Source organism: Bos indicus, chromosome 29 (genome assembly GCF_029378745.1).
Source record: "Bos indicus isolate NIAB-ARS_2022 breed Sahiwal x Tharparkar chromosome 29, NIAB-ARS_B.indTharparkar_mat_pri_1.0, whole genome shotgun sequence".
NCBI lineage: Eukaryota > Metazoa > Chordata > Mammalia > Artiodactyla > Bovidae > Bos > Bos indicus.
Window position 1 is genome coordinate 45,785,582 of NC_091788.1, and position 20,008 is coordinate 45,805,589.

General features: G+C 60.6%; 2 protein-coding genes across 10 annotated transcripts in view; one reads left to right on the forward strand and one right to left on the reverse strand.

Annotated features, from left to right (window-relative positions):
* RAD9A (RAD9 checkpoint clamp component A) overlaps positions 1-20,008 on the forward strand; it is a 57,579-nt gene that overhangs the window by 27,588 nt on the left and 9,983 nt on the right. The window lies entirely within an intron of this gene.
* On the reverse strand, positions 1,713-11,675 carry CLCF1 (cardiotrophin like cytokine factor 1). 7 transcript variants are annotated; one of them, XM_070782667.1, is made up of 4 exons: positions 11,140-11,271; positions 9,863-9,961; positions 4,973-5,139; positions 1,713-3,155 (listed from the first exon to the last, which is right to left on the reverse strand). In XM_070782667.1, exons 1-4 carry the CDS (start codon positions 11,153-11,155, stop codon positions 2,661-2,663), a joined length of 777 nt encoding a protein of 258 aa, XP_070638768.1. In that variant the 5' UTR covers positions 11,156-11,271; the 3' UTR covers positions 1,713-2,660. The 7 variants fall into 7 exon arrangements, with proteins under 7 accessions (XP_070638768.1, XP_070638773.1, XP_070638770.1 ...); XM_070782672.1 differs by lacking the exon at positions 11,140-11,271 and adding an exon at positions 10,772-10,937; XM_070782669.1 differs by lacking the exon at positions 11,140-11,271 and adding an exon at positions 10,462-10,542.

A 20,008-nucleotide genomic window follows, 5' to 3' on the forward strand; every position in this document is an offset into this window, starting at 1 on the left:
CCCGCACCTATACTCCCAGATCTCCCGCTTCCAGTGACTCTGCACTTGTCACCACCTCCCAGGGTCTGTCTGCAAGAGCAGGATTTTGTGCTTTTGTTTCTTATCGGCTCAGGCGAGCCCGGTTTCTTCCCAGAGAGACTTTGGGCTCTGTAAGGGCAGCAGCCAAGTCAGGTCCTGGCCTTCTTTTGGCTCTCCTACACCAGTTAGCACAGTGATGGGCAGGTAATTAGGTCTTTAAAATATCTGTCAACTGGTTGACATCACCCTCATTTGTTACTCCCTTCACTTAGGGCACTGTCTGCAAGAGGCCCTGGTAAAATATCCCCATGTTACCTGGGAACAATTAGCACATGGATCCACCCAGCAGCTCTTCACCAGAGCATCCTGATATGCTGATATCAGTCATCTGTGATTATGGATCCTTGGCACCTCAGCCAAGCATCTTACTGTCATTGTGTCTCTTATCCCTTCCAACATTCTTATAAGGGTGTTAATTTTACCCATTTTACAGATGGGGAAACTGGACAGTAGAGAGCTTTAAATCATTTGTCCAAGGTCACCCAGCTGGTAGGTTATGGACCTGGAATTTGAGCTTAGGTCATCCTTGATTGGGCTTCCCAGGTGGCTCAGGGGTAAAGAATCTGGCTGCCAAGCAGGTGACGAGGCTTCGATCCTTGAGTCAGGAAGATCCCTGGAGAAGGTAGTGGCAACCCTCTCCAGTATTCTTGCCTGAAAAATCCATGGAGAGAGGAGCATGGCGGGTTACACTCCATGGGGTTGCAAAGAACCAGACGTGACTGAGCGACTAAACAACATCATCCTTGAACAGCGTCTGTCTTATTTGCTTGCATTGCAGTGTGAGTTCTTCTCTCTCCTCTATTAATTTTATGTGGAAGAGCAAAGTGTAGAATCACAGCTGAAGCTTGTGACTTGGCCTCAGTCTGTCACGCTCCATGGGAGATGGAAAGTGTCTAGATGGTGAGGGTTACTGCTGGGGGCTCAGACAGGTAGCCCCAGGTGGGGGTCCTGGGGAAGCTGAGGGGCTTGGAGAGAGAGTCAGAGGGCAGACAGGCAGCTTTGCACAGGGACAGACCTACAGGACCACTAAAGTGAGCCAGAGGAGTAAGGTGGATTAGCAAAGGCTGGGAGGAGGAAAGGAAGCGACAGAGGGGAAGATATTTGGGAGGACTTCTTGGACAGCAAGGAGATCAAACCAGTCAATCCTAAAGGAAATCAACCCTGAAGACTCATTGGAAGGACAGATGCTGAAGCTCCAGTACTTTGGCCACCTGATTCGAAGGACCAACTCACTGGAAAAGACCTGATGCTGGGAAAGACTGCAAGCAAAAGGAGAAGGGGGTGAAAGAAGATGAGATGGTTGAGTCCACTGACTCAATGGGCATGAATCTTGAGCAAACTCAGGGAGATAGTGAAGGACAGAGAAGCCTGGCGTGCTGCAGTCCACGGGGTCACAGAGTCAGACATGACTGAGGGACTGAACAATAAGAGGATGGGTGAGGGGCAGGAGCGTCTCCCCAGTGGACACGTGGGAGAGAGCCTCTTCCCCGGCTCGGCCTCTCCTGGGCTAACTCTTGGGCTTCTGGCCCTTCACTAGCAGGTGTGGGAGCCTAGGGCTGGGGGTGGGCAGAGGAAAGGCCAGGAGAACACGGATGAGAGCCAGGGGTGGGGCGAGGTCAAGCAAAGAGATGACATTCTGGGGCAAGCATTTTATTTGTTAATACAAGAATAGAAATTCTGCAATAAATATCATCTAATAAATAACATCTCCAAATAAATAAATATTAATACAACAAACTTAAAAGAGTCATGAGTTGGGTGGGGCTGGGGGGCAGGGCCTAGGGGAGCTGCCCCCATACCCCGAAATGCTACCACAATGTAAACTTTCAGGAAATTCTGTGGCTGTGGCTATGGTTGCCCTCCCCAGCCTGGGCAACCCACAGATACCCTGGGAAAGGGGGCGGAGGGGAGGCACCCTGGAGCTGGCAAGGAAATCCAAGGCCATGTCCTTCTGGATGACACCCTGTGCCACGGATCACCTTGGTGGCCCCTGGGTCCAGTCTGTCCCTGCCCCTCTGCTTTCAGTATCACCTCCATTGCAGACCCCACCTCTTCCATTTTTCATCCCATCTCTTCCGTCTGGACTTGGCCACCGTGTGTTTCCTGAACTGGATGTATTGAGTTGTTTGAGGGGTGGGGGAGCAACACCCATCTAAGGAGAGCAGGGCAGCCAAAGGGTTTCACCCCAGAAAGGCACATGTGATGGTGCCCCCCCTCTCCCTGCCCTACAGGCACGCTTCCTGGAAGTGCCACTTGAGGGGCTGAGTGGGCACTGGCAAGTGGTGGGCAGGAAGCAGGAAGCTGCAAGAGCCTCACGCCAACTGCAGCCACTCTGGGTGCCCTTGAGCATGACGTCCTGTGGAAATGGGATGGGGCCTATTGCACCTCTTCCTCAGACCCGTAGGACTTAGGGAGGCCAGGAGGGGATGGGCCTCATTGCATCACACCATCCTCCAAGTCCAGGGAGGCTGGAGGCTCACGGCTTCAGTCTCCTGGCTCAACGAGTGTTGGTGTACGCGTTTCTCCCTCCTAGAGTGGGAGCAGGACTGGAAGGAGGAAGGGAAGGAGAGAGTGGTCGGAGATCAGAAGCCACGGGCCTCCAGGTGTAGGGTGACTGCGGTGGCCGGAGGCTGCATCTTCTTCTTGAGTCGGTTGAAGTCCTTGGCTGAGCGCCACAGCCAGGTCTGCAGCTCCTTCAACAGCCAGAAGTCGTCCATCTTCTGGAGGAAGTCACTGTGGGCAGGGCCAGGGGCCCAGGTGGGCTCAGTCCCGGGCAGAGGCTGGGGCAGCGGGTAGCCCAGAGCTGCCATGACGCCCGCGATGCTGCCCAGCAGGCCCTGGAGGCTGGTGCAGAAGTGGGCCAGGCTGCGGCGCAGCTCGGCTGTGGCGGCCTGGCGGTTGAGGCCCCGCAGGTAGCACAGGAGGTGGCTGTAGGCCTCGTAGTTCTGGGTCAGCCGCAGTTTGTCGTTGAGGCTTCGCCACACCTCCAGGTTGACAGTGGCCTTGGGCAGAGTCTCCACCCCCAGCCGAGGGGGGTTGAAGTCAGGCTCGTTGAAAGGGGGGCCCAGGTAGTTCAGCTGTGAAAAGGAGAGGACGATGGGGAAGGAGGGGGGCGGAGGAGCCGGCTGGCCTGCTGGGAGATGCTCGCCCCCAAAGCTTCTATTTCCTGCGTCCCCTGACACTGGCCCCATCTCCATGCTAGGCCTCCCCTAAGTTTCTCCAGGGATGTCATTGGCATGGAGGTGACAGTTGAAGCAACGAGGGCGATGAGCTCCCCTATGGAGAAGTGCAGAAAGAGAAAAACACGCAGGAGAAACTCAGGAAGGACGTGCTGACTGGCTGAGAGCACAAGCCTTGGGACAGCGCCCCGTGGGGGGCAGGGCAGAGCGGAAGAGGAGCCCTGAGGACCCAGGAGGCCAGGCCACAGAGGTGAAGGTGGACCAGGAGAGTGCAGGGCCAAGAAGAGGAGCTCGAGAAGGCAGCAGGGCTCAGCAGCAGGGCTGCAAAACAGAGAGTGAGGACAGTGAGGCTCAGGAACACCGCTGGGCTTGGCAAGAACCAGGTGCCTGACGACCTTGGAGAGAACCGTTCCAGTGGCCTGGAAGCCAGATTGCAGGGGTTAAGGAGTGAGTGGGTGGAGAGGAAGTGGAGGCAGAGGGTGTAGACCACTCCTTCAGGGAATTTGGCAGGGAAAGCCCGGGGAAGAAAAAGGGTCAGGAGCTGGAGCGGGTAGCAGAGTCAAGCAGAGGTTTCCTGGACGGGAAGGCAGAAAGGAGAGCGGGTGGGAAGGCAGAGGGCCGGGGGGCATCCAAGCTACGCCTGCCCCTGACAAGCCTGGGCCACTCGCTGGAGGGCAGGGGACATGGTCCTCGCTGAGGCCCCCAGAGAAGGGCTCAGAGGCGCAGGGCTGCCGGAGGCAGAAATGGGCCATCTCAAGAGCTGGGCAGGAGGAAGGGTGTGAATACAGTCTAGGGACGAGGACAGAATCTTGCCAACCCTCAGGGGAGAGGCCTGGGGCCCAGGGAGAGGGCAAAGGAGCCGGCTCAGCTGGGAGAGAGAGGGAGAAGCAAGAGGCGAGGCCTGGGATAGGCAACCCCAGGGGGAGGTTCACACGCTGACAAGCTCAGAGACAAACTAATTTCCTCGGTGTATCCTGGGGCTGGAGCCAGCTCCCCCGCCACCCTCCTCCCCCTGCTTTCCCTGGCTCCAGAGTAGGGTCTGGGATGTGGAGGAGGAACACGGGAAGAGGGGCCAGTTCCCCACGGTCCTCGGCAACCCCGACCCTCCTCCCTTCTCTCTTGGGCTCTCCGAGCACCTCCGGACCGCACCCAGATCCTTATGGCATAGCTTGCATCCACATCCCGAACCCCCTGCCCCTCCTGGCCGGGGTTCCCTACAGCCCCCTTTTCTCCCCAAGTCCCCCTTAGGAGGCCCAGCCAGGATGGGAGAGGCAGACAGAAGGGAGGCCCATGGGTCCAGAGCAGCAGGGCCCCAGGTCTGGGGCAGAGACGAGCTGGAACACAGGCATGGGGGGTGGGGCCCTCCAGCCCCACCCAGCCCCACCCGGGCAAGAGACACCACAACACGGTGTAAACAGAGACTTCCCTGGCCCTCAGGGGGAGGCGGGCGGCTGGGCCGGCAGCCAGTGCGGCAGTGGGCCAAGGCGGGTGCAAGGCCTGCCCACATGCCTGGTCCTGGGGCCAGGGATGGGGAGGAGGGGGCACCTTCCCCAAGAGGGAGGGCAGGAGATGGGCCAGCCAGGGGGACTCCTGAGAGCCCAAGCCCCTCCCCGTCACCCCGTCATTCACCAGGACCCCCACTCTCTAGGTGTTCTCTCTTCTCTCAGCCCCGTTCTTCACCCAGCTCCCAGCCCCTGAGCAGCCCCGATACTCACATAGGTCCCAGCCAAGCTGCGGAGCTGGTGCTCCAGGTAGCGGGTGAGGTCATAGGTTTTCTGGATGGAGGGGCCGGGCCCCGGGTCTCCTGTGCGGTTGAGGGCTGGCACTGCAGGGAGCTGCCAGAGCACGGTGCACAGACACGCGAGCATCCCCCACGAGTCCCCTGTGGACAGGGCAGTGAGGAACCTGAGGGTGGCCTGGCCTGGCCCAGGAGGCAGCTGGCAGGTGTCTGTCCCCACCTTGGGTGGGAGCAGGGTGAGGGTGGGACACCAGATGGGAGCAGGCGGAATGGAGCGGCGGGGGCGGGGGGGGGCGCTTCCTGGTCTGAGAGAGTGTTCATGGAGGCATATTTGTGTTTGAGGACGAGGGCTTGGCCTGTGTGTCTACCAGGAGATACTGGAGAGCATTTGTGTGTCAGCTAAGAGTCACCGTGAGTGTGTGTGTGTGTGTGTACGTGGGGGGACAGGCCGAGGGACTGCGAATCAGAATCAGTATTCCCAGGTTCCAGCTGTACCTTGGCTTTCTCTCCCACCCTCTGCAGCTTAGGGGGAGCCCAGGGGTTGGGAAACAGCACGTGTCAGAGATTCAAGTTGAGAGAAGTCAGCCCTGAGAGGGACATGCAAGAGGCAGCCACGAGTGGGAGTTGAGCCAGAGGTAGGACGCAGGGTCAGACCACCAGGGTCAGAGGCAAGGTGTAGCTGTGGACACCAGGGCCGGGCGGGCTGAAGGACATGGGGCTGGCTTGGGTGGGTGGTGGGGGGCTATATTCTGGGATTTGATTCCAGTGCGTGAAAAGTATAGGATCGAGTTAGACTGAAGGAAATGTGGTGTTTGCTCTGAGAGGCTGGCTGCAATGAGATTTGCCCCCATGCTCCTCTAGGGTATCAGATGGGAAAAAGTTAGACCTGAATGAAACCTGGGGATCGGTCTGCCGTGAAGACAGGCCGGGGGTGGGGCGGAGACAGCATGAGACGTATTTGATGACTCCCGCTTGTCCACTGGCGGTACTGGAGAGTTTGGGCCGCGCAGGGTACCAGGACCAGGGGTCAGAGCTGTGAGGAAAGGCTCGACCATTGGGAAACATGATGTTCCCAGCTTTTAGGTGAGGTTCAAGGTCAAGAGCACTAGACCAGGATTCAGTGGGCCTTGGGATTGGCAGTGGCAATGAGGGTTAGGAGAGAGTAAGGCTGTAATTGGCACTGGGCTAGATTAGGTTTAAGGACTGGGTTCCTTTTAAAGTTTCAGGTTAGTTTATTGGGATCTGGCTGACTGAGTGTGGCTGAGGTTTCAGTCCAGCTGGGGGATGTGGTTAGGTTTGGTCAGGGAGAGGGTTGGCTGGGGCTGACGTTTGTGCATCTGTTGGTGTAGCTGTCTGATGGGGTGATACATGGTATGTCACTCAGAGTAGGGCTAGTTTGGGTTTTGAGCTTGGGGAGGTGTGAGGTCGAGAGTGGTTTCCTTCTTTTATAGATTATATCCTGTCAAATTTTCTACAATGACTTGCTTTGATAGAAATAAGTTGGATATGGGTTTAACAAATTGATTGTAGTTAAGATTTATGGTAAGTGTGGAGTTAGAATTAACACCAGGTATGTTTAGACTTAGTCATATGCTTGGTCTCGGAGGGTTTAGGATTCACGCGGTCTGGAAGGTCTCTGTGGAGGGCAGGGCTCAGGTGCGACCTGCAGTGGCCCGCTGGTCAGTCTGACTGTTTCAGATGCTTTACCGGCTGGCTGCACTGATGGAGCACGGTAACAGGGCGCCTCTAGTCTCAGGGATTCTGCTGTGTTGAGTGAAGGGCTCTTGCTTGAGGATATGTGTGTGTGTGCATGCATGCACACATGCACACACGTGCCCCACCCATGTGTGTTTCAGGACAGAAGGCAGGGCCAGACCCATAACTGCTGCCTAGGGAGACAGGCTCCCCTTTTCCTCTTCTCCATCTGTAGCCTGTGGCTTCCCTCCCAAATGGTCCTCTCCTCATCCTTCCTTTCCACCCCTAGCTCTTGCTGACTCTGAGTTCCCTTCTTTTTCCTCCCCACCCCTCTCTTTTTTTGGCTGCACTGAGCAGCATGTTGGGGGGATCTTAGTTCCCCAAGCAGGGATCAAACCCATGCCCCCTGCAGTACACACTTTGAGTCTTAACCACTGGACCACCAGGGAAGTCCCCCTGAGTTCCTTTCTATTCCCTGTTCTTCACATCCCAGACAACTCCAGGCCCTTCTCTGCTGCCCTCAGCCTGGCTGGCTGGCTGAGTGCCCAGGATCCTATGGGCACAGCGAGGGGTTAGTTTCAGGGGTTGCAGACCTGCTGAGCAGGGAGCAGCCCTTCTGGGACTGAGTCTGGTCTCTTCTCGCAGTTAGTGATGACGCCGAGGGTCCCAGCAGAATCAGCAGTTAGGAGCTAGGCTCGGCTCTTTACCCCACCCTGCTCTGGGCAGCCCTGCCAGCCAGAGATCTAGGACTGGGCGCTGCCTGGCACACACAGGGTGGGGGCAGGGGGTCAGGAACCCAGTTCTGGGCCTTGTTCTTCCCTTCCCCTCTGGGCCGTGTGGGACATCCCTGGGGAGGACTGGCTCCCTACACAGGGACGGCACAGGGAGAAGCCTCTGGAAAAACAAGAGCAAAGTCATCTGGGCAGAAAAACGGCTCATGAAATTAACCAGACAAGGCCGGTGTTTCCAGGAATATTTCAGTTCTGAGGTAACTGTGTCACTGAAGGCTGGGGGGGTGGGGGGAGAGAGCTGAAGGATCTGAGGGATCGAGAGGGAAGGAGCCTCAGAAATCCAGAGGGAGAAGAGGCAGGAGGGGAGTAGAAAGCCAAAGGGCTCTCCTCTGTTGGGATGGCTGCTGCTCTGGGCAAGATGTCCCACCTCTCAGGCAGCAAAACTGAGAGCTGTCTGGGCAGAGAACACCTGTGGGTCAGCCGCGGGCCCTGGGCTCCCTGCAGCCTGCCTGACTCCCTCGGAGGGCAAGTGCTGGGGCACCCTGGAGTCCTCACACTCCCCCTCCAGGCGCAGGGTATGCAGGTGGGCCGGCCCCTGGGGGGCTGTGTCCTGGGCCCCCTCCCCCAGCCCTGGCCCCCAGCCCGGGCCCCCGCCCCAACTCTGCCTCTGGCTGCTGCCCACTGATTGTTTACATCCCGTCTTCCCCTGTGTTTATAAATCCGGCTGAGCACGTGAGGAGCTAATGAGAGCAGCTCACATTTCCTGCTGCGGGGGCCCCCCGCCACCCCCCCATCCTGGCCCCCGCCCCGGCCAGCCCCTAATTCCATCCAGATCCCTGGGCCCTGGGAACCAAGGCCCCCCTCATGAACACACACACACACACACACACACACACACTCAGCCCACGCACGCGCATGGCCACCCTGACACGGCTGCACAGGCAGGCAGACCCCATGGATGCCTATCTCTAGGCAGCTGCCCCCTTCAGCCCGTCTCCCCAGTCTGACCTCAGTCAGGAAAGATAGGGGGCTCAGCAGTGCACACGGGCCAGGGCAGTCACAGTGGGGAGGACCGGTCAGCCAGGAGACTCTGCACCTTGGACTGGTGGCTCAGAGCCGTCAGCCCGACAGGTAGGAGCTGGGAGGTGCTGCCCAGAGGTGCAAGGAAGAGTGAAGGCCCTGCCTTGAGGCCAGGCAGGCCCAGCACCCTGGTGACCTCAGAGGGGTCAGCAGGGGAGCACCTCGGGAACGCAGCCACTGAAGGGGTGCTGGGTCCACGGTGGCGGGAGAGTCAGGGAACGGCCCTGGGGGCCACCGCCCAGACCCCCTTCTCAGAAAAGCCCAAAGGAACAGCCCAACTTTCCTGGTCTTCTGAGCTGGCTGCACCTCCCCTGTCTTTCTTCTCTCCCTTCCATCATTCTCTCCTTGGTTCCCTATCCCCCAGGCAACTGAGAAGAGGCTTAGGGAGTGGGTAATGGGTGGGCCCAGAAGTCAGGAGACCTCTCTGTCACCAGCCCATCCAGCGGCTGGCCTTGCGTGATGGGATCGCACTGTGCAGCTAAATTTCAAACCACGTGGCACTCCTGCTCTGCGTCCTCTTCAGCAGCCCCCTCCCTGCCCTTCTCTTCCAGCCTAAATGATAGAAGAGGAAACTGAGGCCCAGGGAAATAAACAGGTGGGCAGCCCACCTCCCAGCCTTGAGGAGTCCATTCCCAACCAGGAGTCGGGCTTTTGTTGGAGTCCAGGGTCAGGGTTGTGCCACAAGAGGACCCTGGGTGGAGCCGGGCAGAAAATCAGGCATGGTGGGGGTGCGGGAGCGCAAAATGAAGGAAATAGTCCAGCAATTGTGTGGGTGTGCTTGAAAGGGTGTTGTTATCCAGAGAGTGTGGGAGGGGCTCAGGGAGCTTACAGGAGCTAGAGTGTGAATAGACAGGTGGGATTGTGGGGAGGAATGTGAAGTGTCACTAACAGAGTAGCTAGTGCCGAGGGGGGTGTGCAAAAGTGTGAGCGGACAGCGCAGGGCTCTGCCAGGGGGAGAGGGAGCCATCACACCAGCTGGGAGGCAAGGCCTCTCAGGGCTGCAGCGGGACAGTCGCTGCCACCTCTGCCTGGCGCCTGTTTCCTCCCCCCGGTTGGCTCCAGGTCAGCGAAGGTGTCTGAGCCAGTGAGGGCACCGGGTCTGCTCTGTAGGCGCGGGGGGTGTATCCCCGAGTCCCGCGGGGAAGGGCAGACATGTGCTCCCGCAGCCGGGGAGGGGGCTCCATGGGGACAGGGAAAGCACAGAGGTGTCAGCCTGGAGGGGTCAGGGTCAGAGAGCGCCCGACCGAGGAGCGCGTCCTGTCCCCCCACCCCGTCCCACCACAGCCGCTCTCCGAGGCTCGGACCTCGCCGGCCAAGCAGGACCTCCAGCCGCCCCTCCCCTCCCGGCAGCCCCTTCCTACCCCAGAGGGGCGGGCCGGGCCGGGCGCAGGAGGAAGCGGGGACGCGTCCTCTGGGAGGTGGGAGTCTGGGGAGGGCATCTGGAGCGCAGAGCGGAGTCGCTGGGAAGGAAGGTGGGGAGAACCGGGATGAGGGGACTCGGGCGAGGCCCGGGGCCTGGGGGTTCCCTCGAGGGGCTCGGCCCGCTCGCCCGCCCTCTCCCCTCGGCGGTGACCTCTCGATCCTGGCCCCCTCCCTGCGGCGGCGGCGGCGCCTTCCCCCTGTGTGGCCCCGGCGCCCCCGGCCCCGCCCCCGGCCCGCTCCCGCCCGGTCGCTCCCTTCCCGGCGGCGGGGGCGGGGGCGGGGGTCCGGGGGCGCCGGGGGCTCCGGGCTCGGCCGGGCCGCTGCCCTTTCCCGCGCCGTCCACTCCCTGCCCGCCCTCCCGCGGGCCGCCGGGGCCAAGCGGCCGCCGCCGCCGCTCCCCCGCCGGTGACAGACTTTGCTGCCCGGTCCGGCCGGGCTGCGCCCGCCACCGCCCCCCTCACCAAGCCCACCCTCACTAATCACTCCCAGGCCACTGCGGGCCGGCCCGGGGGGCTCGCGGCCGCCGCCCGGCCCCTACCTGCCGCCGGCTCGCCCGCCACGGGCAGCATGGTGGCTCCGGCCGCGCGGCGCGCAGCGAGGAAGCCGCGACTCCCGCGGCCCGGCCCGGACCAGCCCGGCGCGGCTCTGCCCTCCGCCCTCCTCTCGCCCGCCCTCCTTCCCGCCCTCCCCTCCCGGCGGGCCGGGAGGGAGAGCGGCGCGGCCCGAGGTGTCGGCCTCCCCTCGCCTCCCGTCGGCCCGGCCTCGGACTCCCCCGAGCCCCCCTCCCTCCCGCCCGCTTCCTCTCCCGGCCCCCTCCTCCTCCGCGCGCGCCGTCTCCTCCCGCAGACCCGCTCCTTCCTCGGACTCGCTCTCCCGACTTTGGCGCGGGGCTCGGTCCTCCGCGGTCCCGGGACCCCGCCTCGCCGGGCTCCAGGTGGCCGCCTCCCAGGTCTGTGGGTCGCCCGGGCTGCCCGCCGCGCTTCGGCCACCTCCCGGCCCCGCCGAGCGGACTCCAGGAATGCCGCGTCCCCGCCCGGCCCCTCTCGAGGGCGCCCGGCCCGTGCCCCCCCGCCCCGGCCCGAGCCCCGCAGGCGGGGGCAGCGCCCGGCTCCCCGGCCCGGCCCCGGCTCGGGACTCCCCGGGGGAAGGACGGGAACCGGATCTGGCGGCTCCCGGGCGGGGGCGGGGGCCGGGGCCTCGGACGCCTGGCTCCTACCTGCTCGGAGGTCCATGGGGCTGGGGGCCGGGCGGGCCGGGCGCGGCTCCTCTCCCGGAGGCTGGCGGAGTGGGAGGGCGAGCCGCGGCTCCGGCGAAGCTTTAATAATCCCATCCGCCAGGCCCACTCGCAGGTTTTTTTCGCTCGGTTTCGGATTTTTTTTTTTTTTTCGGTGTGGGACATTCTGCAAACTTTTTTTTCTGACGTGTAAAGCTGTAACCACAAATTGTAGCGGCCCTCCCCGGGGTGGGGGGAGGAGGGGGGAGGAGGGAAGGGAGGGCTTCTGGGGCTCCTCTCCCTCCCACAACACTGAGGGGGGGGTGAGGTGAGGCGAGGCTGCGGCGGTACCACCCCGGGCCTCCTGGGGGAGGGGGCGGGAGGGCATCCGTCCGTCGGCAAACTCCCCAGGCAGGGGAGTGAGCTGGCCGCCCCTTTTCTTCTCCCTGGGTGTCGGCCTGGGGCGCCGGCCCCCCACCCCCGGCGGGGTCCCGCTCTCACCCTACCTCTGCCTCAGCATCTCTAACCTCCCCACCCTCACTCCCCACTCCCCACCCCCCACCCCGAGTAAACGCAATGACACATTCTCCCAAATGCCAGCGAGCTGGCTTCGAAGCAAGTGATGGTGTTTTTCCTGCTGCCCTTTGTCTGGGCTGACCGCCCCCCTTGCCTATTGTCCCGCCGCCTGTCCCATTTCCAAACACCGAGGCTAAGCGAGGCGCCCGGGCTGGGGCAGGTGACTAACCGGCTCACAATGCCCCTCCCCCGGTGGGGGGGCGGGTAGAGGGCACCACAGGCCCACTGCCCAGTGCGGAGGGAAGAAGAGGGCACTTGGCAGAGGGTTCTTCCCTCCAGTTCACAGGGTTCTGCATTCTTCCTGCCCCTGGCCAGGAGAGTGCTTATGGGTGGGGGACTCGTAATTCATTAATCAGCACGAGGCACCGGACCAGTTTCAACACCAGAGGTTTCAGGGGTGACTCAGCGAGACCGCTTGGGTGCAAGGCGATGGAGAGACCCAGAGTCCCCACTTGTGAAATGCTTTCCCATGAAGACTCTGCTTTCTCCTGCCTTTGGAGTTGGGGCTGTGGGCTTTCTGGGTGGTGGGGTAGGGGTGGCTGGGCTGTGAAGTGCCCTCTGTCCGTCCTTCCCTCGAGACTGGACAGGGACTCGCCAGGCGAGATCCCTAGGAGACCCATAAGCCCAGACCCTCCCTGGAGGGTCTCCCTCTCTCTCTGCACAGATGACTGCCAAGGAGAGTGCAGAGGAAACGCTCTCATCTGGGGGCGTGCAGACATCCCCACTCCACTTTTCTTTGGTCATTTGGTCTCCAAGGCTTGAATGCTCTAGAGGGCCAGACCACCAATTAAATCACTTGGTAATAAGTTGCTTTTGTTGTAGTCTATTTGCCGCCCCAAGGAGGGAAAGGTGGTGGTGGGCCAGACCTGCACAGTGACTCCTCTCAAGAAGGGCATCAGAGCCTGTGCCCACCACGCCCGCCCTGGTGCCCCCAGAGAAAGAAGGGTACCCTGCCGGCCCTGCTCTCGCCCCTCGAGGCTGCGGGTCAGAGAAGGAGGCACGGTCCTGGTCCTGCCCAGAGCCGGGTTCCCAGGGCAGCTCTTCACTTTCCTGCACTTCCAGAACTGAGGTGGGGGGGTGGGGGGGTGGGGAAGAAGTTTGTTTTCAATTACCTCACTGGAGTGGGACAGACTTTGTTGTTGGGTTTTTTTTTCCCCCTTTCTTTTTTTTCCCTAAACGAGGAGAAAAAGAGCTGGGAAAGGGGACCTGGCCTGCGGTGGGGGGCAGGGGCTTTTCTTGGGAGTCAGGAACAGCTCTGATGAAACCTGCCTTGGGGGGGCCCTTGGAGAAGTGCTTAGGGGGGCCTCCCCCCGCCCCTCCCCCAGCCAGAATGCTGGAGTTTCAATGACATTCTTGGCGGGCGAGCCCGAGGATCTTTTGATGCCCATGCCAAGGTCAAGGAGGCAGATGCCCAGTGGGTGACAGGCACTGAGACTGGCCAGGAGGTCTCCTAGCAGCTACTCTTTTGGAGGGAGGGGACAGGGGAGGGGGAGAGGGGAGCCGCTCAAGCCCTTCTCCCGGGGTTTGCAGCCTGCTCCTTGCAGAAAGTGTGTGCACAGACAATGTGGTTTGGATTTGGCTGAGCCCCTCAGCACCTTATAAAGCACCTTGCTGAGTCAGGGAGAAAGCAGCCCCAACACGGGAGAGAAGGAGGGGGCCAGGAGAGAAAGGGGAAGGAGGGAGAGGGGAGCTAAGGAGGGGGGCGCTGAGGGAAGAGGAGGGAGAAGAGAGAAGGGACAGGGCAGGAAAGAGGAGACACAAAGAGACAAATCGGTAGGTGGGAGCAGGAAGGAGGGGGAGGCCGACTGAAGGAGGAAGAGGAACCCGGTTTAGTGGAAGGGGAGGGACGCGTCCATGCCCCCCACCCCCACCCCGGCAAATGTTCACCTTGGGAGTCTAGAAATCATTGGTTTGCAGGAACTGAGGGTTGCAATTCTGGAATGGGGACCCAGGCCAGCTGGTGCAGGGACAAGTGGCTTTCCACATAGCCCCCCCAACCCCCCGCCCGGAGCTGGACACCCCGACCCCATGAGCTGGGGAAGCCCTGTTTTCCCTCTGCCTCTTGTCTGGACTTGCAGCCGTGCCCTCTCCCCTCACCTGGGGGGCGGGGGTGGGGGGGCAAGCCGCTCCCCTCCCCATCTTCCCCACTGCCCAAGGGAAAATCATCTCCATCTCCAAGCTGCCAGTGCCCCTCTGCCATGTCTGGGCAAAGGCAGCATGCCGGCGACGAGCTGCCAGTTGGGCCGGGGTGGGGGCTGGAATAAAGACAGTGGCTTTATTCTGCCAAATCCCCAAGGGGGTGGGCTGGTGGGGGTGGGGGTGGGGAAGGAAGAAGGGAGGGGTGGAGAATGGAGAGCCCCTGCAGGGTTTCTGTGGGGTGGCCTAGGCACAGGTGGCTGCCCTCTGATTTCCAGGTGGAGACCTTGGGGGAAGTTCCTGCTCCCCCGTGGCTCTCAGACAGGGAGGTTTGCCAGGGGCCCTTCCAGCTCTCACTGTCTGAGATTCCTGGTGGGGGCAGGGCAGAGGTGAGATGGGATGCAGAGGGTGGGGGCAGATCCATCTGTCCCACAAGGGCTCCTACAGGCATTTCCTGAGCCCCAGCGGGGTGCCAGGTCTTGTAAAGGACAGGAAAACCCACCTCTGCCTTCAAGAATTTCAGAGTCTGGTGACAAAGGACACTCATTAAACTGAGATCTGAGAGAAGGCCCCTCTGGGAGGAGGCGGAGCTTTTGGGTGGATGTGTGGCTGGATGGCAGCAGGGGTGGCTACAACCACTGGCTGAAGCCCTGAGGTCCCATGGGCCGCCTGACGCAGCGCGAGCGGGTGGAGCGGGTGGAGGGCAGGACGGGGAGTCAGGATGCTGGGCTTCCAGCTGGCTGGCGTGGCCTTGGGACAAGCCCGTCATCTCTCCGTGGAATGGGATATGACCACCTCCCCAGGGCATGGTGGGAGTATCCGTGAGCTGATGAGGAGGATGTTGTTCTGATACCCTGTCTGGCCTTCTTCCAGACTTCACTCCTTACCATCCGCAGGGGTTAGCCAGTCAGTCCTCAAAGGGTGTGTCTGGGTAGGGGGCAGGGCTGGCACCCAGAGATGACTGAGCTGCCCTCCAAGGGGGTGGGGGTGAGTCAGTCTTGACTCAGGGATGGGCTAGGGTTCCTCCCCTCCCTCCTGCCTCCCCACCTCCCCCCATAACTGGCACCCCCAGGGAAGGCTGTCTATATGCCCGAAAGACACCGTGTCCCACACAGCTGCAGAGTTGACACTGAAGGCCCCGTGGCCGCCAGGGTGTCCGGGGAAGGCTCTGGTCAGTGCCCTCTTGGTGGCTGAACAGGGGTGCAATACTGGAGAAGCCATGGAAGTGAGTGAGGACATCCATCCATCCATTCATTCATCTATTTGTTCACCAAACCTTCATGAGTTCCTGCTCCATGCCAGGCGCCAGGGACACAGAGCCCGAAGAGGACAGGAACCCTAAGAGGCCCTGGGGTCAGGGGGTGGAGGCCCTGCCCCAGAGACTGCCAGCCTGCTGCCATGCCTGGTGTTTCTCAGTGACGTGCTACTCTTTTGCATCTCTTGGGCTTAACTCATGACAAGTGTTAAGACACACTGAGCTCTCGCCACGAGTCAGGTCCTGTGCTAAGGCTTACGTGAATGATTTCACTCCATTCTTACAATAACCCTAGATAATAAGAACTGGTGTTTCCCCATGTGATACACGAGGGGACTGAGGCTTGGTAAGATGAAGTCACTTGGCTGAGGTCATGCCAGGAGGTAGAACCAGGGCTGGATCTGAGGGCCACTGGCCTTGAGCACGGCTCCCTCTTCACCATACCCACTATGCAGGGACCCTTGAGAAGAGAAGAGGTTGGATGCAGAGACAACAGCATGTGCTGAGCACCGCCTGGCTCAGTCAGTTCAGTTCAGTCCAGTCGCTCCGTCGTGTCCAACTCTTTGTGACCCCATGGACTGCAGCACGCCAGGCCTCCCTGTCCATCATCAACTTCTGGAGCTTGTGCAAACTCATGTCCGTCGAGTCAGTGGCTCGGAGGCATCCAACCTGGGGCGCCCTGGTCTCTTCAGGACACTAGCACACCCTCTGGGACAGAGAGTCCCCATGTGCCTGGAGCAGGAGGCCTGGGCTCTTCTGCCCACAGCCCCCACCCACGACTGATGGGCCAGGCACCCCATGTGGGCCTCCTGGGTCGGTGAGAGGCGCCAGCCGGGAGCACTTGCGTCCCTTCAGTAGATTCCATGAGCAGAGCATGGAGTTAGAACCACGGAATGAGCACTGAGCTGGGAGTCAGATAATGGTCTGCCCACAGAACCAGGACAAGGGCTTCCCTGTGCCTCCTGAGGGCCTGACTCTGTGGTCTGTAACATCCAAGGAGGGGCGCCCCCTCAGGGCGCAGGGGCCATAGAGGGCAGGAGGGGGAGGAAAGGCAGCGTGTACTTCCCCTTTTCCTCCAAGGGCAGGAGCCCAGACGGCCTAAGCTGGCTGTGATGCCAGCAGAAACCCCAGGACCAAAAGCCTGCTCCTAGCTTAGGAATGGCCCTGCCCTGCCCCGTATCCCCCACCCGTGCCTGGACCAGCTTTGCTCCCAGCCCCCTGCCTCCTACCAGCAGAGAGGAACCCTGCTGCTTCCTGCCTCTGCCCTGCCCTATAGGGCAGGGGGGGTGGGGGGGTGGGGGGAGTGGAGCTCGCTCCCCGCCCCCACCCCATCTGCAAGGATGTCAGGGTGATGGATGTGTGAGGAGGGCAGGGCAGAAGGGACACCCCCAGCTGCTCCCCTCCGTCCGTCTGCCAGGAGCTTTCCCTGCCATTCTCCCGGATGTTCCGCTGCCCTGGCCAGCCCATGCCGCGGGCTCTGTGACTCTGTCTCCCCTGGCAGAGGAGTGGGGTTACCTCTCGCTGGGCTGGAAGATCCTTATCCTGCCCTGCTGAGTCACTGCCGGTCCCCTCCCTCCCACCTGCCTTCTTCCTTCAGTCTTTCTCCAGACTGTCTGGGTTGCACAGGGGCCCCTGGAGGGGTCAGAGGACAGCCGGCAGCTGCTACCTCCTTGGGGCCATCCCAGCACTGCTGGGAGCTGCCTTCACCAGCTGCATGACCTTGGGCGAGTCACTCGACCCCTCCACACTCTGTCTTCTCTTGCATAAAACAGGGTGATGGTAATGGTATCCTCCTCAGAATAAGGGATAATTGACTGGGCACGGCAACCCACTCCAGTATTCTTTCCTGGAGAATCCCATGGAACCTGGCAGGCTACAGTCCATGGGGTCGCACATCAGAAGCAACTTAGCACCCATGCAGTACTTAATACAAGTCAAACCTCTGGCACTTAACGTGCGACAATGTTACATATTATTATTTTCTTGCTCTGTCCTCCCGTCTCTGGTCATGGCACTGCCCTGACCACTGACCCCTGACCCCTGCAAGCCCCATGTTAATCTGCCTGCACCTTCTGTTCTTTCCCTTTGGCCTTCTTCCTGAGCCCTGTCCCCAGCACCCCTGCTCTGACACCCCACACCAGGCACAGACACGGAACCCTGGAAAGTTATAGAGCTGGGCTGCTGCTCAACTTTCCTCCAGCAGGTCCTGAGCATCAGCCTCGGCCTCCCACATGGCCTCCTCGTAGGCAGTCAGCGTGTTGGAAGATGGACACAGGCACAGTGAGCTCGGAGGTGAGGAGGGGAGCCACCCGCCCCTCCCCCAACCATCCTGGGTGCAAGCCCCCTTCTGTCTGTGAGGGGCTCCCCGTTCCCTGGCCCCAACAGACACCTTTCCGGGGCCCACCTCATGGTCCCCGTCAGAGCCCCCCGAACACGTCCGCTTCAGCTGCTGACCACTGCAAAACTTGTTCAGTGAAACCGGGGCTCAAGAGCTCGGACAGGTGCGAGAAGGGCTGTGGTGCCCAGAAGGCAGGGGGCAGAGGTCAGGAAGATGTCAAGGGAAACTGTGAGGGTGGCTGGGGAAAGCCAAGTAGTTGGGGAACCGCACTTGGCCTGGAAGGGGCTCCCGGGCCAGGAGGAGCTTGCGCTCGGGTCTTTGGGGCCCAGTCACCCCCAAAGCTGTCTGAAGCACCTCCTATATGTGCCTGCAGGACAGCGTGGTCCTATGGAGACCTGCACCCTGCCTGCCAGGGGCTGGGGTCTGCGGGGACAGAGGGATGATGGCTGCAGAGCCACCCTGCTCTTAATGAGTGGTCTCCTCCCTGCCCTGCCCTAAGCTCTCTGAAGTCTCTCCTCTCCCCTGCTCTGTAGTAAGCCCACCTCGGCCAGGGAAGATGGCTCTTGGAGCCCTCTCCCTTGGGTGCTTAGCGCAGTGTTGGACACCGACCTGGGACCCTTGGGTGCCCACTTGCCCTCCCCAGGGCAGCCTGGTCTCTAAGCTGGAAGCAGGAACTGGACACGGTGTCTGTCTCCCTCTGCTGGTCCCTGAGGGCACAGCCGGGCCGGGCCACTTTCCCAGAGTTGGCAGTGCCCACGGCTCCCCAGACAGCCGACGGCAAGCATTGGGGACACTGAGGCAAGGGCCTGGGAGTCAGACTGGGCTCCAGGCTGTAGGAATATGGACGCTGCCTCCCGGGTCCCTGTGGCCTGAAGCCTGCCTCCTACAAGGGCCCTGGGGTGGTCTTAGGGAGGCCAGGTCGTCTCCCTGATGTCTTCTCCACGGGCCAGCAGGCCCCAAACAGCTTCCTTCCCTTCTAACCCATGAATGGAGCTGTCATCCACAGATTTATCTAAACCTTTTGTGAAGCTATTTCTATTTCCAGCCGAGAGCACATCTTGGGGTAATGAGTTCCATCGAGTCCTCCCCTGCTGGGGGAAACACGCTGCCTTTGATTTGTCCTGAACTTACCTCACTTGCGCTCCGAGGGGGCCCTGTAACTCCAGCATGCCAGGTTCTGCTGAACAAGCCTGAGCTTTCCCCTTCCCATCTGCGGCCTTAAAAAATTCCATCTCATCTCCCATTCACCTCCAGCCCTGCAGACAGAAGGGACCTGGTGTGTCAGCTGTGCTCGGAGCCTGGCAGTGCCAGCCCCCAGCAGCTGGCCAAGATGGCGAGGGGTCATCTTCTTCCCACAGTGGGGCAGAGGGCGCTCTGAGGGCCCAGGATCGAGCGGGCACACGGCCACCACCCTGTGCCTTTTCCCGGGGCTGGCTGACTCCTGCCCCTACCCGAGCTCTTCCTCTGAGCCTTCTCCAGTTCCTGGCCTCCAGACTTTTCCTCTGTAAAGTTACTGTGGGGAGCGGTCCCTCCCCGTTCCTAGTGTGGATTCACCCTGGCCCCATCTGTGTTGATGATTTATTCTGTCCCTGGTCCCGACCCCAGAACACCGTGAGGGGCCACTCCAAAGGCAGAGAAGCCAGGACACAGTAACCAGAGTAACAGCAGCACTGACCGCGCGAATGAAGGGCTTTATGGACATTGAGAAGGTTAATCTTCGCAGCCCTCTAAGATAGGGACTGTTAGCTGTTCCTCCCCAATTTACAGATGAGAAAACTGAGGTTCAGAGAATATAAAAGCAAAGCGTTCATTTGCACAGAACCTGAAAGTGATGAGGCCAGGATTCAGACTCAGGCACACAAGGGCCTAGAACCCCATGGTCCACCTCAACAGACAACGTGGCTTCAAGTCTTGTGAACTTTCAGAATCCGACACTCTTCGGTCATCCGACCCACGTTTATTAAACCACTGCTATGTGCCAAGCTTGTTCTGGTTGCTGGGAGAAATGCCAGGGAACAAAAAAGGCCCAGGCTGGGCTTGCCTCCAAGGGCTGGAGGCACCCAGTGTGCCACAAACCCATCGCATGTGGCCAAGTAGAGCCCCACCAGCTCAGCTCAGAACTCCCTCACACACTGGGAAACCCCAGCGTCACCACGCACAGCCCATTCCCCGTGTGTGCACACCCCATTTCCTGTGTGTGCACAGCCCAGTCTCAGCAACGTCAGGCCCTCTGGAAGGGATTTTTGTCCGGGGCTGTCTTTCCCACAGCTAGAAAAGTGTGTCTAACATGTTTGTTTGTTTGTTTGTTTTTTAGTGTGTATTCAGATTGACCCTCTTAGAAATGTCCGTTTTAAAAATTATTTATTGACGGCTGCACTGGGTCTTCCTTGCTGTTCCAGGGCTTTCTCTAGTTTCGATGTGTGGCAGCTACTCTTGGTTGTGTTCGGGCTTCTCATTCTGGTGGCTTCCCTTGTGGAGCGTGGGCTCCAGGGCCAGCAGGCTCCAGGAGTTGTGAGGCAAGGGTTTAGCTGCCCCTCGACAATGTGGGATCTTCCTAGACCAGGGAT